General features: G+C 35.7%; 1 protein-coding gene across 4 annotated transcripts in view; it reads right to left on the bottom strand.

Annotated features, from left to right (window-relative positions):
• Window positions 1–19,102, bottom strand: part of CNTN5 (contactin 5) — a 706,531-nt gene that overhangs the window by 404,431 nt on the left and 282,998 nt on the right. For all 4 annotated transcript variants that reach the window (XM_065043870.1, XM_065043985.1, XM_065043938.1 and 1 more), the window contains one exon: window positions 10,140–10,269. In XM_065043870.1, the coding sequence (XP_064899942.1) occupies window positions 10,140–10,197 (58 nt within the window). In that variant the 5' untranslated portion in view covers window positions 10,198–10,269. The remainder of the gene's footprint in view (window positions 1–10,139; window positions 10,270–19,102) is intronic.

Genomic DNA, 19,102 nt, shown 5'->3' with positions numbered 1-19,102 from the left:
TATTTTCTTACTTGACTTGCTTAAATCACAGGCTCGGTCAAAATGCCTGTCTTCACATTTGTCCTCAGACAAGATGAGAACACTATCATTCACAGTGTTACAGGGAGTTTAAATACTATCACTTGCAATTCTGTGCTGAACAAAGATGATACTGTTAATGGCTGTGTGGTGAGCCATAGCAAACCACCTACAGCTTTGTACTGAGCTAAATTGAGACTACCTATAGTGCCGTGACTAAAACACTCCTTTTCACAGTTGCACACTGTATTAAGAGCAAACACTAGAAGCACAGGCCATGGCGCACTCACCACAGGGCTCACACCCCAGTTGACACCAACAGTTTAACCACTGAGTTCATGAGCTGCATTAGTTGTAAGACATTTAAAACCAAGCCAAACCAACCAACCAACCAACCAAACAACCCCAAACAACTACACAACCCCCTAATTTCCCCAACACAGAACCACACAATAATCCCAACCAAAATAAACTCTGCTGGAGTATTTAACAAAATACTAGATGAAACCTTTCTATTGAATACCCAACATTAAGGTTAATAAATCCAATGGAGTAAATGAAAACCACTACTGAAAGTGTCCTCAGTACATTACACAGCTACCCATGCTGAATAAAAGACAAAAATCACAGTTCAGTATTATCAGCATTCTCACACTACTGCACTTAATAGGGAAAAACATACCTATCAAAGCAATGAGCAAAGCAGTTACCAGTCACCCTGCTGTAGGCAGCTCAATAAACTCTGCCTCCTACAGTCTTAGCACTAAACAATATATGCACTTTTCATACTTTTTGACAGAAGATATATTTATTTTTCACACTTTATATTTTTGTTCAGTTTAGGATAGAGATTTAGTTACACTACAGTTAAAAATTTGCCCTCACTAAACTTCCAGCATCAATTTAAACAAAGAGAGCTATAAAGTTGACAAGTGCATCTTTAAGTTTGGAACAGCAAGACGTTCACTCACAACTACCTATGTTCATGTGCTCACATACATATAAAGTGTATTTATTCATTATTTGGTAAGATATGGGACCTCTCCACATCGGGCAGCTTGCCTCCAATATGGAGAAACTGACAGATCCTAATTTATTAATTTTTGCAAATATAAATCAGGTTCTCAGCACAAGGGTTCATGCCTATTTTTTCACTGTGGCTCCAAAAAGGAGCAGTGTTTTCAAACGGTAGTAAAGCCATTCGATCAAAGCATGATCAGTTGATAAACAAACAGAGAAACAAAATGACACCATTTTTTTAGCACATGAAGAGTTACTCAGGTATGATATAGGCAACAAACATTAGCTTCATAATGGGTAAGATTGCTCTGAGTTTAAACTACTGTCACTGCTCAGATGGGCAAGTCTGAAAGGAAAAGATAGTTAACACCTAGGGAGCAGAGAAGAATATTTGCAAGGAGACAGGTTATCTCATCAGTACCTCTAACACAGGCAATTATTGCATATAGAGAAGCTATGGAATTAAGCTGTGGGAGGAAAATCATATTATTGCAGAAAGTTTATAACCTTAATAAGTACATGACTTTTCATTCCAGCACAGCAATGAGTTTAGCTCCTTGGATCATTTCTGAAGGTGTTTTATACACATTCTGATTTTTTTTTTCCCAAAGTTATACGAATACTTCCATCTTCTATTATCTAAATTTATTTAGTCCCTGGGAGCAATTCAATTTCTCCCATATAGTTTTTGTGACACTAGTTGCTATAACAAATCTTTCTTTCTAAGATCTTGACATATACTGTAGTATTTTTCTCAGCCATTCATGGCAAAAATTATCAGCAATTAGAAGAAGGAAGTTTATTCATACTGCTGTTTTGCATTTCTATAGGTAGGAGGCAACCTGTCAACTAGATTCTGAGGAGGTTTGAGCTTGGATTTCTTGAGGTTAAAAACATTAGGTACTCGTACTTGCAACAGAAGCTGGACATGAACTAACATGGTAGTTCTTCCATCTTGCTCATCTTGTTCTACGACAGTAAAGCCAGGAAGATTCATGAACAAATCTAGCCTGTGGGGTTTTTTTTATATGACATTTTATATCATATTGAAAAACTTCTGATGAGTCCCATGGAAGAGAGCAATAGACAGAAAAAAGAAAAAAAAAAAAAAAAGAAACATAGGGATTAATGCAATCTAAAATTATCTAGAAAGCAACCCAGTATTATTCTGTTCCAACACACACTTTCACTCACATCCTCCATAGAATTTCTATTAGAAACTTGATAAAACATTTCATTTTTAAAGATATTTAATTTTGCATTCCAGCTTGAAGCATTGTCATATCTGCCAACTCTCCTAGTAGAGCTGTTCCAATATTGTTTTAACCTCATTACTAGAAAACTGTATCTAATTTCAAAGCTGAAGTTGTCATAATTTAAAAGGTTTCACTGCCACTTTATTGCATTCCTATTAGAAAAGGCCAAGACAATGCTTAAGAAACATTATTCTAGCCTCTAATGACTTCTTGAAATGAAGTTAATGACATATTTTATCACGTATTTGTTATACTGTTAGTGCTGAATTGAAACAGGAAATTATTCTGCATTATGGGCTAACTATTCCTTGTACATGTCTGGCACTAGAAGAAAGGGAAAACAGGCTTGTTGCTTGTTGAGACACAGTTTTATTGTTTTCATTACTTCTGATCATGAGAAGTAATCTAGAAGCGCATTTTGGGAAAACGATGGTCATTTCATAGAACAGATTACTTTTGCTAGCAAACCTATTACAAATATTCCTATACAAACCTTATAACTGTTGCAATGTGTTTTACAGCTTCTGAATTCTCAGTCATATGGATGAAAGCAGCAGAGGTTCCTGGGGATGAGGACTTCCAGTGAAATGTGATCCACTGCAGTAGTTAGAAAAGTAAGACATGCAATATCTGGGGAAAGTACTAAGAACTAGTTTGAACATCTTGCTGGCAGGCAGCAAGAAACAGGCTTTATGAATTAAATCAGTGGGTCCAGAGTGCTGCCTTTAGCTGGCAGCTGCCACCTCTTACTGTGCTGTGAAGAGCTGAAAGGTTGTCCTCCATAGTCCTCTGCAGCTGAACTTTTGGCTGAAGATAAGCATTTTCCACAGGAGCTGAGGGACAGGTTTGGCAGTTTGTTGTAGTGATTACTCTGAGTTAGTCTCCACACAAACTCGGTGACTTTGTTTACAGTGGCTACATATTTTAATGTTACTTTGGGGTGAAAATAGCAACATTTATCAAATGGAACAGTTTGACTCTACTAGTAACCAAAATGCTCTATCAAATATTAATGGGCTGAGCCATTTTTAGTGACAGGAGAGAGATGTATTGCCTTGTCCACATATGGTACTTAGATGGAGGTGCTGGATGTAAGGATAAAGTTTCTGAATATGCTCAGGAGCACATAACGCAGTTCACCACTTACTGTTATTCCTGAAGACACTCAAAGTCAGGAAGCTGCTTGGGGGTCAGGGATCTTTTCCTGACACCCCATGGCAGGAGCATTTTCCCTAACATGTGGCTAACTATGCTGAACTATCCTACAGCCAGGATGAAGAGATGACCTTATGAAGTAGCATTCACAGTCTACTCACAGTCTGGGCACTTCTCACTGACCCAACACTCAAAACTGTCTGTTTCTCCTCAGACTTTCATTGCTATTTAGGGAAAGTTTTGTAAGTATAGCGTATACCCTACTAGAAATGATTATGTTTGAGTTCAGAATTCCAGAAAGTAATTCGGATTCAGGTGGGTTTAGCCACAAGTGGCTGTCTCTGTCCATAGACTATATAGGGAAGGAGAGCAATTAGTCATTAACTCAGGCTTTTCAGTTTAAACATTCAGGTTAAAAGAGATAAATCCAGGCCTGCATAGTTGCTGGTTTGTCTGAGTCTTTGTGACAGCTTCTTAACAGCAGACTTCTCCCCACTAGTAACACTTTTAAAAAATGCTTTTATAGCTTTTTTTTACCATTATTTTCCCACTAGCCCATTATCTTTCTATTAACCTACAAAAGTAAACAAGCAAAACAGAATGACTCATTCTTTATTGTACTCTGATATAAAAGCTAGATTATATGAGTGCTATAGATGTTAGGCATCCAACAGTGAAAAGAGATTTAGTCTTTAATATTTTAACCACAAGGACAGAAAGGGATGAACAAACACTTTAATCTAAACCACTATGAACTGTTAGTGCTGACTCCAGGTCAAGATGAGATGCCAGGAGTACAACATCAGGACTGAATCCCAACAGCATGTCATCTCCAATGTCACTCCAAAAACATGAAGTGCTAGAGGAATTATCCTATTGAGTAATCTGAAAACAATAGATATATCTGTGTAAACTGTCAGACAGAAAAGTAAAATCATTATCTTAACATAAAAATATTGCTTCATTATATTTTTGCATAATACTATCAGTTAAAAAGATGTGATATACTATCATAGCTAATGAAATAGAAAATATTTTAAAAGCATCAGATTGCAATACGCTGATTCTAAACAGTTTGACTCATTAAGGCTTATCCACCAAATAAGAGGAAACAGAAAAATGAGGGTATATGTGCAGGTTAAGGTTTCTTCAGGTTGGTGGTAACAGTAGAATGACTGGAGTCTACTTTTCAGTGGCACACAAAATTTTTCTGGAGAAAGAAGATCTGTAATCCCAGTTCCAAACTTGTGATAATCTAAGTACCAGTTTGCTGGACAATTGTTTGCATGACTGATAAGAGCTTGTTGGGAGGTAGGAACTTTTTAATGAATAACCATAAGTGTACTAAACTGAGAATGTATAGTGAGGTAGGTAATCAAAATATGTTCTAGTACGGTAATGATATTAATGAAGGCACTCCTACTGTTATCTCATGAAATATCAATCATTACTTTAATTCTTGTATACATAGCAAGGTTTTTGTTCTGATTCTAGTTATTGCTCACATTTACTATGGTCTCAGCTCTGAAAAGGCCAAACACATCAAGTACTTCCATACTAAAAGCGAGACATCTCGTGATTGCCTAACATTTGGTATTCTGCAAGTTGAAAGATCATGTCAACATATAAGCATATAATTCTGTAGCTCCAACCAAGTATAAAAACCTGAATAGTTTATTCCATATATTCTTGAAAATAGAAAACACACACACACAAATCTATGCAAAAGAGCAGAAAGGTTTCTCATAAAAATATTTCCTTATGTGCCTACTCAGATTGACTCTTTCCGTGACCAGAATTTGTCCAGTTTTTAACACTCTTCATTGATTAACATTAAACACACTTCAGGATTCTGACAGCAGTAAATAATTTTTACCTTTCCATTCTTCTTTTGAATTAAGAATTATACAAAGTGCAGCATCCAACTGATAAGTGCTTTCCTCCCCAATTCAATTAAGCACTGAATCCAGGAGTAAGAATGTGGGTAGCAGGCTACCTTGGACTTCAGCACTGCAACAAATTGTTCTTCTCAGTGTCTACAAACACAGTATTTCAGGATGGGCAGTAGAAAGGTTAAGTTTGTTCTGACTTTTCTGTTTTACTTGGAAGGCTGAGAACATGAACTTCCCCAGGCACTAGTACTTATCTAGAGCTCAGTCTTTTATGCTCAGCTATCAAAGCTGACAAAGTTGCATGGCATTTGCTATACTGTCATCAGTTCAGGGCCATGGGTGGAAGGTAAGGCAGGTAATAAATGTTATCAATGATAAACACTGGTCATTCATGTATTCATCACGCATTTGGCAGAGAAGCAACCTTTCACATACTGTCCGCTTTGATGTAGGAAGGACATTTTCTATAAGGAAGAGGAATAAAACTGAGAAATAGTCCTGGCACTCAGAGCAGTATGCATATTTTATATGGTTTGGTTAATGAGTTTATGAACCTTAGGCTATGAATTTTAATCCTGGCAGTGGCTGCTGGAATTCTGAAAGTCACATGTTGAGCAGGTTTGAGATGCATTTTGGAAGCTGATAAGTGCAGATGACAATTCCTAAAAGCCTCCAAGTAGACAGATGGAGAGGGATGGACAAAATAAAAGATAGGAAGAACCTCAGATCAGTGTCAGCTGTAGGTCAAAACTAGACAGGACACTTGTTTTTGTTCCACATATGTTCTCTAACTTAAGAGCGTTTTTTGTAAGTCTCCATTCATATAATAACAGCAAACAACTGTTTAGAAAAAGTCAAGCTGTTTTTAATTTTGAGCACCATACTGAGAGATACAGAGTAAAATTCACTATTTAGGGAGTCTTTGCTTGGTAATGAGAATGTTTTATGTGAAAAGAAATGAATGGTACATAGAGATAAGGCTTAAGGACATGTGTTTACCCACTCGGTGCTATAAGCAGTGGCCATAGGGCCTCAGAGGTTCTGTCTCTGAGCAAGCAAAGCCTTGCGACTTTCATTATACCCATAATTTTATTGATGCCACGAATTATGAAGTCTTACAGAGAAAATTAGTCTATTTTTGACCTGATTAGCATGCAGGAGGTAATAACATAGAAGTAGATAAATGGGCAGAGAAACAGAAAAACATAAGGGATATATGCTAGTTTAAAACAAAATCAGAACTCTATAATAGTCATTCACTCTATTTTGTAATCTTTAACATAAACTTTGAAACATCTTATCACAGGCAGCAATAATTATTAAAAAGAATTACAGGAGCTCTACTCTCAAGCAGGCTTTTGTCAAGTGTCTTAAATCTGCAAATAAAAGCCACAGTCTTACTTTTTCTATTAACCATGAGTTGATAATCTGATGTGATTTTGTTCTGTTTTAAAAATATTTATCCTCTTCCTGAAACACAAGGAGACATACCTGTTTGTCTCATTCCAAGATTAGGGAGTTCTGTTTTAAAACAATGCCCTTCAGCAATATTCAAGTCCAGCCTCTCTGAGAAATCAGTGAAGGAAAACCTTAGCAACTCTAGACAAAAAAGGTTCTCTGCTTAGGTAATACTAGCCTAAATCAAAAATACATAGCCTTTACTATTGACATAAAAGCAGATCGCAAGGTAATTATGGGGAACCAGGACAATAAAACCCCAGGAATATACCCCCAGTCCCATTGTATGTAGGACAGTGTGGTCCCTGTATCATTCCATGATTTTCCACAGAAAAAAATCACAATTACACCTGTCAAAATGTCCTGAACATATAATTTGTAACTATATGTGCATTTTTAAGTTATCAAGAAAGTTAAACATTACCAACAGACTAAATTCTGACTAACTTGATTTAAATTTAAGCTGACCACCTCTGAACTCACTTGAGGTATTACTGTAACTTAATCAGATACAAAAATCTGAATTTCAGATTAACATTTCCTTCTCGGTGACCTGTTCACTGACCACTTGAGGTCTTTCCCTACAGGAAAGCCTTATAGGAAAAAAAACCAACAACAACCCAGAAGTGAGGTAGACCCTAGTTCTAAAATGACAGCTTAATTCTTCTTCAAATCTAACTTGTCTTGAAGGGCAGTAATATACCATAAGAGAAAATAACATATTATCAGTCTTGAGACCTTCTTTGCATTTCTTAATTATCAGTATTTCATAAATGTAAAATTTGTGAGAATGTAAGTGTATAACTGTGAGCTGTGGATAATTAAACTTGAGTAGGAGACATAATTCAATCCTCAGTCTAGTATTCAGAAAATACATTTTTATCTGCCTAAACATACTTTTACACATCACTTAAGCACACTTGCATACATTCATGGATAAGTAAAATCTGAATAACAGGTTCAGCTTCAAGATAAAGATAACATAAAAATAGAGTTGACACAAACTAGGGAGGTCATTTGTTCTCTTCTTGGATGATTTCCCTCACCACTTCAAAATCAATACAATAATGTGGTATGCTCTTCCAAATACTGGTTGCTTGTAAAAGTAATCCAATGATCTGATAATTTAATGGATAAGTACTGAATTTTAATACAGCCCAAAAAATCAGGAATTGAATTAACTTTATCTTACCAAAGCAGCATCAATATCTATTGCTCCATCATTAAGAAAAGCACATTCAGGCATCTAACTTATTAGGCTACCTTGAATTGCATCAGCTGCAGGAACTATTTGCAGTTGTAAACATGTTATAGTGAGTGCTGTAAGACAGAAGCAGCTCCAAATGCAGAATGATGTAATCAAATGTGAAAGGTATGGAGTGAGTAAATTACCAGTTACACAGATTATCTAATTAAAATAACTTTTAAGCCAATTTTGTTATCTTTGATTAATTTCAGCTCTTACAGCATTACATTTTCTAATGAATTATTATTATTTATTAAATCATTACACAATTATCTTTGTGTATGAAAAAAATATGTGATATCACATTATATTCAACAGCATGCAAAAACAAGTACTGCAGTTAAAAATTATTTATTACAGGAGTTTCAATGTACTCGAGTAATACGAAAAAACTCTCAGAATAATAAAGAATCAAAAATCAAAATTAAATGTAATATGACAAATTCTTTAGAAATCATCAGATATAAGTAGCAAATTAACAAATAAGAGGAATAGTCAATTTTAAACATGGTGGTAAGTGACTGGCAAGAGTTTTCAGGGTATTATGTTATTTAAATAAAGTACTTCTGTAAATACTGGCTTTCAGTTTAAATTTCAAAGTGGTTATGTGTTTCAATGCTATGTTAGAATCAGTCACTGCTAACGCTCTAAAGCCTTTGCAAGATGCTGGTTTAATACACATACCAAAACAATGACTATGATAAACAGCTGAAGTTCATTCTTGTATATGAAATGTCAGTATACAAAATTGCTAGAATATCAAATGGGTCTCAGAAATTTTGCAACATGTTATTGCATTTTACAGAGTTAAAGAGTTCTTTAGGAGCAAACTCTACTACTTAAAGGTATTCTGTTTAACTGCAGTTGAAAGTAAGGACATTTTAGCTGTGTGAAACCAACTGCAGGCTCAGGTACTACAATTTCACTGTATAATGCCTTCTGCTAGATGTTGACTTTTAACTCTTAAATTTTGCAAGGTTTAAGACATAATTCTTGAGAAAAGAATTTAGATTTGAATTTCTGAAATGCTTCTGAATTTTGCATTGAAGTTCTTAGAAACTGTAACAAAAAATATAACCTTCAATTTAAAAAAAAAAATAAATTACATTAATAGATGGTGGTTGTAAGATACTACTACTAGAATCACCAAAAAAAAATATTACCAAGATTGGTAATGTGCCTGACAATACAAGACAAAAAAAAAAAAAATTCCCTGCCCAAAAGTAATAGACTTCGATAATATAAAATAATGGAGTTACAGGAGAAAAAACAGATTAGATTAGACTGTTTCATGCATGCATCCAATTCATGGATGCTGATATCCACAGGCACTTTCCTTTATTAAGTTATTGTCTCCAATATCACAGTATTATTAAAATATTTTATTTAATTGACTTTTACTAGATTTCATCTTGAGATGACAAAAAACAACAGTAAGTTTTGAAAGAATTTGAGAAAAGAGTAGCTTTGTAAATGTTGAGAGGCATTATAAGGGGCAGCATTAAGAAAATAGGGCAGCCTAAAAAGATCAGAGACAATACACTATCAAATTATGAAAATTCTCATTTGAGAAGCCTAAGTGATTATTGATTGACTCATTTTGTTACTTGCAAAGGTAACAACAACTAATATAATGCGAAAAGAAAAATCCGTAAAAGAAATACTACACAGACAAAAATCATAATCATCAAGAAAACATACACAGAATTAAGAAAAAAAAAAACAATAAGTGGATTCCAAAACCAGAACATAATGCCAATGTGAAATATTCTGCAGCTGTTAGACTTCAGGAAATCCTGTGGTAATAAATGATTTTCCTTTCTTTTTCTTTTTTTAAAATAAAAAAGTCATCATTGTCTTCAAATGAAATATGTATCTGTCCACTCTTTTAAATATTGTTCAGTTTTATGCACAAAATAAAGGCAGATAGACAGCACTTGTAAATCTTTTCAAATACATTTTTATGATTTCACCACTTAACCAAATAGTTTTAATTATGATCATGATGATGTCATGCTTTTATTTCTTCTTATTTCTGTTTGCAGTTAAAAAAATAAATAAAGCAGAGTATTTTTTCATTTTGTTTTGATTTACCTGAAAGACAGCCAGTGAGTGACAGAAACAGAAACAGTTTCCATGACAACCACATCATTGGTCACAAAGGTTTTCAGTCCCTCTTTGTGCAGTTTTTAGCAATGTTGACGTTTCTTCATTAAAGCTTACCCTAGTGAGACAAAGACAAATCTCTGTTAGGAAAATTAAAAAATATCTTGCAATGATATGATGGATAATTCAAAAGACAAAGCTGTTCCTAAAGCAATTAAAAGTCTGGTTCCAAAAACCCTGTATGCACAGGGGCAGGTAGCCTGACAGATACTCAGAGGCATCTTGTTCCAGTAGTTACCTGTGTTAATAGCTGAATTATCTGTGGCAGTGCTTTGGATAAATGTATGGATATCACCCCATAGCTGTGTGTCTATTGAAGCTTTGAATTTCCAAAAAGACAAAAGATCGTACACATATATTCTACAGTAAAACATATTCCGAGCGTAGAGCTTGGCATTGTTCTTTTTTCCTGAAAGCAATATGTTGATATTTGGTATTAAGCAAATTAGAAAGCCCAAAATGGAATAATAATTTGCTTGAGGAAATTAGGAATTTGTATTAATTACAAAGTGAGTTGAAATAGATTCCAGTTTCTTCCAATTTATTCATTGTGTAAAGAATATACCAATACATTTGAAATGACCACCATTTATAGAGAACAGATTTTTCATATTTATCTCTCTCTACTACCACTCGTCAGGTTTTTGTTTCCTCTCTGTGCCATGACTTGCAAATACAACTTGTTGCACTATTAATACATCTTTGATAGCTCTGTTCTTAGCTATTACTTTGATAAGATCAGGAATATCAACACATCAAAATGCAGGGATTTTTATGTTCAAATGACTGAAAACTCGGTCCAAAATATGAGATGTTTCAGCTAGTTATGTATGGACACAAGTGTACTTCCAGTCTTTGACTTGAAAAACATTAAGCTGCAAAGATAAAGTTCATTTCCTGCACTGGTCATATCTCTTTAGGAAGCCTTTGAGATCTTCTTCTTGGAGCCCAAAAAATCTTCAATCCATATAGGTTGTGATCTACAAGAGCAATCCTACAGGGCAAAACAATGAGACAAAGGACAACTTGGCTTTGTTCCCTTATCAAAACCCTTTTGGGGACAGTATGACTCCCTCAAATTATAATCAACTGAATTACATGCCACAGTGGCTGTTTTGGGGGGTGTATCCTGTGTGTGAGAACACACACAGTAAGCAAGCAGAGGCAAAGCTTAACACAGTCACAGAAAAAAAGTAATTTCATGATGTAAGAGCAGGTGAGCAGGTTCCTGCTGTATTATTGCATTTCACCTGCTTTCTAAGCCTCTCTAATTGTAACCTATTTTGATAACCTTTCCATCATATATAGGGACAAACATGTATGCGTACATATATAGAGAGATAGACACAGCATGAGCACAAAACGACAGTATCTGTTTAGGTACTGGTACAACAATCCTGCAACAATCCTGCAACAATCTAAAGGTGTAACTTGTCAGCTTTCATTTGCACAGCACCGCAGGTACAGCTTTCAGTGCAGATAACAATTCCCTATTAGGACTGTACTTCTTTTCAGGTAACTCAGACCAGGCAAACTTAATATCAGGTGTACACATTAATATAGGCATCTCTGAAAAAGAACATAACAATCTGGTAGTCAAGTGATTTTTACACATAGCGCTTGTAGCTCATCTAAACCTCCACAGGAAACCTCCTCAATTAATTATTAATGTCAGCTGCCGTTGTTTTTCACTTGAGTGATAATCTGCTTTTTAGTCACTGTGTTCCTTTGGTTAGTGAATTATCTCATTCAGCATTCTTTGCTGCCCAAGCCTTTGGGAAATAAGTATTTTCATTAATATTTAATTTTTTTCCCTTATGGTCATATCTGTTAAAGAGGGTAAAGCACAGCTTCTCCCCTTCCTCAACTTTATTTCCTTTTTCTCTTTTCCTCACTTGTCTTCATCTGCTTTTATGGTAGTGCAACACAGAAATGATGTTAACTTGGTCATTTCTCTGTTGTGCAAAAATATACCAACTTTCCAGAATTAAAGTGTAAGATTGTTGTTGTTGCTTGTGTTTATAGTGACATTATTATCATGATGAGGAATAACTGGATCCAAGCAGTGGGAGCATCATAGTGAAAGATTAACTCATTTCTCTTTGCATTCTTGAAACACCATGACTATAAGATCTCTGGAAAAAAAGATACATATTTTAACAAAAGTTTCATTAAAGACAACAGAGTTTTGACAACCTCTGCCAGATAAGGAGCCTATAGCTAAATAGCCATAACAACTTTTAAGTGACAACTCTTAACGGTGACATACATAACCTGACTCTATCGATGTAAACCAAGCTTTACTCCTGTTACATAGGAACATTAAAATGTAAAAGCAGTGCACAATGACAGGGAGATGCTCTGAATTAAGCTATGAATTATCATAAGAATATAGAACAGAATATAAGTTCACTTAGTATTGCAAAAGAATAGAGCTGAAAATGCTGCTCAGAAGGACATTAAAAAAATGTAAGGTGAACAGTAGCTATTTTTTTTTTCCTCAGATATGAATTTGGACCTCATAAAAACCAATTGCCTTGTTTGGAATAGTTTCTTGGCTTAATTGCTAATTCAGTGAAAGAAAATAAAATGAAGCTGTCTGGAATACACTACATTCTATAGGGTTTTTTTGTTTGGTTGGTTGGTTTGTGTGGGTTTTTTTTGTTGTTGTTGGTGGTGTTTTTTTTGCATAATAGCATGATTTGAAAAAGCTCTACAGTCTAGTCTTTAAAAGTAAGGATGGAATGTCTACCATTTTTTGAGTTTTTTTCTTTCCTGTTCTTACTCTGGTTTTCTGGTTTCTTCACAAAATATGCAGACTCATTGTTTTATTTTGTTTGTTTTATTGTTTGTTTGTTTGGTTTTGTATATATACATAGATATGGAGGATATGAATTTTCCACAATAGAAATTTATAAAAATCAGTGATGTAAAATAAAGTTGATGTATATAATGAGTAGTAACCTATTTATCTGATAAATGTAACTTCTTGTTCTGCACAAAGAATTAGCAGATGCAATTTTCAGTTTCTGCATGGTGCTACCATACTTCACAATTACTTTGCAATTTGTTTTAATTCTGTGTGCTGATTGTTAAGCTACTGCCACTAACATGCCTGAATTATCAGAAAAAACAACATATCCTACAAAGAACAGACACATTTCTATGGTTTTAGGAAATCTTTTTCATCACATTTACTAAGTGGAGGATATTACCTTAAGGTGCCATGAGACTACTAATAAGGTACCTTGACGTAGCAAACCTATGAAATCAATAAATTAAACAACCTAAGTATCACTGACTAGGCTTTATATAAAAGGCATGTTATAATCTTGGAAAAAGACAGAGGTCTAACTGATGATCCACAATTTGAAGCACTGAATAAAGCCTCCTAATCAACACTGAAGTCTCTGTCCCTCCCTGTATAACCTTTACTTCAGTCAGGGCTTGGAAGACATGAATCGAATTGCCACTCAACAGTTCAGCCCATCTTCCTCACTCCCATGAGTATCAGGACTGGTAAAGTTCAGTCTATGGAGAATTAGAGGCTTTAGAAAAGCAAAGGCTCAGATATGATGAAGTTCATAATGAGCAGAGGAGACAGCTTGACTGGAAGTTTTTAAAAAAAGCTTACCTGTTGAGAGTTCCCTGATGACATATTTACGTATAAAGTTAACTACTATACCATGATTATGACAGACACTGGTTATACAGAATATAAATAACGCTACGGAGTTCATGTCCCTGGTTGCTTTCAATAAAGAATTAATTTGCTCACTCCAAAATCTTTTTGACAATAATATTTACAAAATGCTTTACATTTAATAAAAACATGTTAAGTTATTATTTGATAAAAGTCATACCATAGACGCTTTTACAATGAAATGTCAGTGGAATTTGTTATAGGACAAATGAAAGTGAAATTATATTAAGCCAATGTAAACACCAAGGCATCTTGTAGGATTGGTTGTCACCCCAAGGGAAGACCATTTATTTTCAAGGCTAAATAATAGTTCAACCTATAGTAAAGAAAGCACAAGTTTTAGCAGTTTCATAAAACAATTTCTGAGTTGTTTTGTGAGGACTTAATTTACTGCTAACAGTATTAAAAGTTTATTCTGCAGTGGAACCTTTCCTTGTCAAGTTCCTTCTGGCAAGAAACCAGGACTTTCAATTTTTAAATTAATATTTGATGAGAGTTCTTTTTATTAATGATGTTAATATATATTTCCAAAATACCAGTCAAGTTCTAGGAAGAAGCATAGAATTCTACTGAGCAAAAGAAGCAAATTGGCTATTTCTGAAATGTGGATCAGTCACAATTTCTATATTGGTGAACAAGCATCTGAACTACTGCTCTGAAAAACAAAACATTTGATTGCAAATGCTGAATAAGAATCTCAAAATCTCTATGAGTTGAAGAGGTTCTGAATTATTCAGATGAACTAAACCTGTTTTTTTAAAAAACTCCACACAGTACCCATAAAAATAAGAAATATATTGTACTAACTATTTATTATTTTATAGTATTTGAATGTATTTACACGTGTATTTTTAAAAGAGTTTTTGAAGGTGAGAAAAAGGATGTCTCCCTTTTGAACACATGCATATCAAGCTGGTGATGAAAGCAAGGAAATGATAACATTTCAGCCAATTGACTGCATTTTATTGTGTTTAATATTATCTTTTCACCACCAAATTAACCATTAATAAATATAGCACAGATTAACAAAATCACTTGACCAAGAAGACTGGTTTAATGCTGAATTATTTCAGGGATCATTCAGTGTTAGTTGCTAGAGGAGTTAGATCCTCTTTGGGATTCTTACTGCAAATCAGACATAAAATGTCATTAGCATGCTCAGGGGAAGGAGGAGATGTGAGAAATATAATTCTCAGCTTCTCTAAACTAGCAATAGTGAGGTGCTGCTATTTATCTACAGTCACAGAACCACAGAATCAAAGAATCACAGGATCAAAGAATTACATAACAGCTGGGGTTGGATGGGACCTCTGGAGATCATCTAGACCAACCCACCTGCTAAAGCAGGTTCATCAGAGCAGATCACACAGGAATGTGTCCAGGCAGGTTTGAATGTCTCCAGAGAAGGAGACTCCACATCCTCTCTGGGCAGCCTGTTCCAGGGCTCTGACACCCTCAAAGAAGAGAAATCTTCATGTTTCTTTAAGCCTATATGGAAGTTTCCAAAAGATGTAAAAAATTGAACCAGTCATTTAACTCCTATCCTGGTGATCTTGGAATAAAAACACCCTTCTTCTGTAATGGACATTCCTCAGTATCTTGCTTTAGTTATTCAGGAAATATATTCAAGCACTTTTAGTAAATTCTACAGATGACCTCAGAGAACTCGAGAAATTCAGGGAGAAAAAGCTATCGAATTGCGGGTCATGTTGATGACCTGCCCTTAACCTGCATTATTTATATTAGACTTGATTTATTTCCAACAAAGAATTGCAGGAAAAAAAAAAAAAAGAGGTATATTCTTATGCTGGTCTTTTTAGGCCCACTTATTTATTTCTAGGCTCCTCTGGGAGCTCATAAGGTATGCCAGAGTAATCACATCTGGAAATAACCTTTCCTGTGCCAATCAAGGGAATTAAGGACCAGCATGACACTGCTGTTGTTTTGTGTCTCAGCTGTACTCAGTAGATCTATCCCTAATGTATAAGAGAAGCAGCTCATCTTGGCCTCTGTTCTGCAGCAGCCAACTAGTGCCAAGAGGGAAGATGACTGCAGTTAAATAAATATCCTTGACTTCCACTTGCATCTGGTATTATATCAGCCAGTATAAATATGCATAGCTTAAGACTTCCACTTAATGCAACTGCCAGACTAACCATATTATGCATTCTAATAACAGAAAACAGCATCACCACTCAACTCTCTACAAGGATATAAAACCCTGCAGATTGTGTGTATATCATGCTCTGAAGTAGGGGCCACAATCTCTCTGTGGACCTGTAAATCCAATTCATTTTTGTGCTCAATTCCAGACAAATCAGTTCTGGCATAACAGGGTGTATTGTGCACCAGGGTGTTCAATATACACATGAAAAGGATCAATAAATTTTCTGTGCCTGACACATGAGATCCTGTTCACTTTATAAAGTGGGTGCAGGGCAGGGTCCTGGAAGCATGTTAGGGAAAAGCAAGTTCCTCCAATACCCTGCTTAAGAGAGCACGGGAGGTACAAAGAGAGGTTTGTATGTAAAAAGATTGTATGTGAATGATCCATCAGTGTGCATATGCTACAAGTCTGCCTCATTGTCAACCCACAAGTTAGAAAAATGATAGTACTCTACAGAAAACTTGTCTTAATGTCTCATTCATGAGGTCCAGGGCAACACCTGTGTTAGTCACTGGCAGATTTCACATTAATTCAGCCCTCAGGTTTAGGTAACTAGACTGGTTTTAGTTAATTATTTTATTTTAATATAATATATAATCAAATAAATATACATTTTTAGCTAAAAAGATCCCTCTAATCATAGAATCATAGAATCATTTAGGTTTGAAAAGGCCTTTAAGATCATTGAGTCCAACTGTAAATCTAACACTTCCAAGTCCACCACTAAACCATCATCTTAAGTGCCACATCTATGTGTCTTTTAAATACCTCCAGGAATGGTGACTCACTCACTTCCCTGGATAACCTGTTCTAAGCAAAACACTATTCTGCTTTTCAAACATGATGTTTTTCTGTAATATTTATATTGTTATTTGTGTTCTCCAAGTTGAGGTGATCGATGCACACAGACCCCATGACAAGGGTGCATCACCAAACAGTTAGACTAGACTATTTAATAGTTGTAACATCTCAAAATATAAAATATTTTATATAATATACAGTAAAAATAAATTATATTTGGAACTTCGCTGTTAGATCTATAGATAAAGATGCAGAACTTGAAAATGCATCTTGAAAACTAGAATTTGTTTGTAGAAGACACTTGAAACATTCAACTGTTCTGAAACAGTTACGGTGCTTTAAATGTTAATAATTTTGTTCTTACCTATTTTTTCACTTGAAACACTGCAACACATTTTTAAACTGCCATACTAAAGAGTATTAATGATGCAACAAATTGACTGGTGCTACAGAGATGTACCTGGTTGTAGTTTATTTTATTTTTTTATGAGCATATTTAATTGCACATGTTTCTTGAGTTTCTAATTACAACCAGTACTAAAATTGTCTAGATGCTTAAGGATACATTTTTATATTTAAACATACTCATTATTATTACTTATACAGCAGATAGTTCACTAAGATATAATGTTAGGATATTAAAGTGGATTAGAAATCTCATTATTAAAACACAAGCATGTCTGAATAGAAAGGAAAAAAAAATAAAGTGCTCTAAATGGAATAATCACCTCTTCATTTTCTTTCACAAATCTCATTTTATATGAGCTAAATGTCAGAGACATAAAGACCTAACTGGTGGCATGATCCCATCAGGGAGGTTTGCATCTGTTATCATACTGTATTTAACATTATTTTTCAGCAGATTTTAAATAAAGCCTGTGAACTTTATTGAGGGCTCAAATTCCAACCAAATGTGTTTTAGCGTGTCTGAGGGTAGATTGTTTATTTTTAAAGAGTAAGATATGACTGCAGTCCAATAACATCTCTTCTTGTATTTTAACTTGGTACTAGGGCAGACACCAATTATGAAATTGTGCTGTCAGGTTACTCCTCTAAGGGCAGGCACACACTTCATGTTTTCAGTTGCAAATTGAATTTGACATTTAGTTTGAAGCCCAGGATACCATAATGTAAAACCTTCCGCAGATAAAGCAGGAGGGCAGACGTCCTAGCTGCCTCTTTTAAAGAGACATTATTATCACAGCCTTCATTATTTTCTATGAAGATTGTGGCAGGATGCAAACTCCCCCTCTCCCCGCCTCCCTCCTTCAGTATGGAAGGAGTAGGCACATCTCCCTCTCTCTCTGCTACTTGAGGCTAACAGCTTCTTTTGTTTGGCCCCAGAGCACCCTGGTCAGGGCCATTAGGAGAAGGGAGTGCCGAGGCGCCACTGAGCCGCGAGGCGCCACTGAGCCGCTGGGCACCTGCGGCCAGTGTGGGGGATGTTTGGAGGCTTCAGGGGCACCCACAGCCAGTGTGGGGGTGCAGAGAAGCTTCTGGAATGCCTACAGTTAGACCTGATCAGCCTATAAAAAACGGGACTCTCGTTGAGACTCTGCCCTTTGTCACGGGTCTCTCTGAGCACGAGCAAGATGCTGCCGCCGAGAGCTCCCTTGGGATGGAGACTCCGCTTGCCTGGCGCCGCGGGTGTGAGTAAAACTTCTCACAGGATTGCAAGTGTATTTATACTTTCTGCGCACATATGCACGTGTAACTTTCCATGCCCAGTATGAGCACATGTAAAGTTAATCCTCGCATAATTGTGGATGTATTTTCCTCCCGTGCTTCCACATAAGCACGTGTAACTTCCCATGCACATTTGCACGCGTACTTTCTGTGCTTAATACAAGCACGTGTAATATTCCGTGCACATTTGCACGTGTAAGTAAATTAACCCTCGCAGGATTGCGAGTGTATTATAAATTTACCCTCGCAGAATCACGAGTGCACGCTTTCTGTACACACTACGAGTACGTGTATCTCTTTTAAAATAATCCCACACCCAGTTTAGGCAAATGTGTACTCCTCCCAGACTCAGAGACGGCTCCGGCATTGTTTTGGGTGAAGCTTTGCATGCACTCTGTGGACCGCCTGTTGTATCAGTTGCTGCCCCTTAATAATTTTTCTCTACTGATATCCGAACCTGTATTTAAGTCACTTTTGGAGTGCTAAAACCCTGTTTCTCACTGGTTTAATAAAAGTTGTTTTGGACCCTGTCGT

This window comes from Columba livia, chromosome 1, assembly GCF_036013475.1.
Source record: "Columba livia isolate bColLiv1 breed racing homer chromosome 1, bColLiv1.pat.W.v2, whole genome shotgun sequence".
NCBI lineage: Eukaryota > Metazoa > Chordata > Aves > Columbiformes > Columbidae > Columba > Columba livia.
This window is presented reverse-complemented; position numbering and strand designations above follow the sequence as displayed.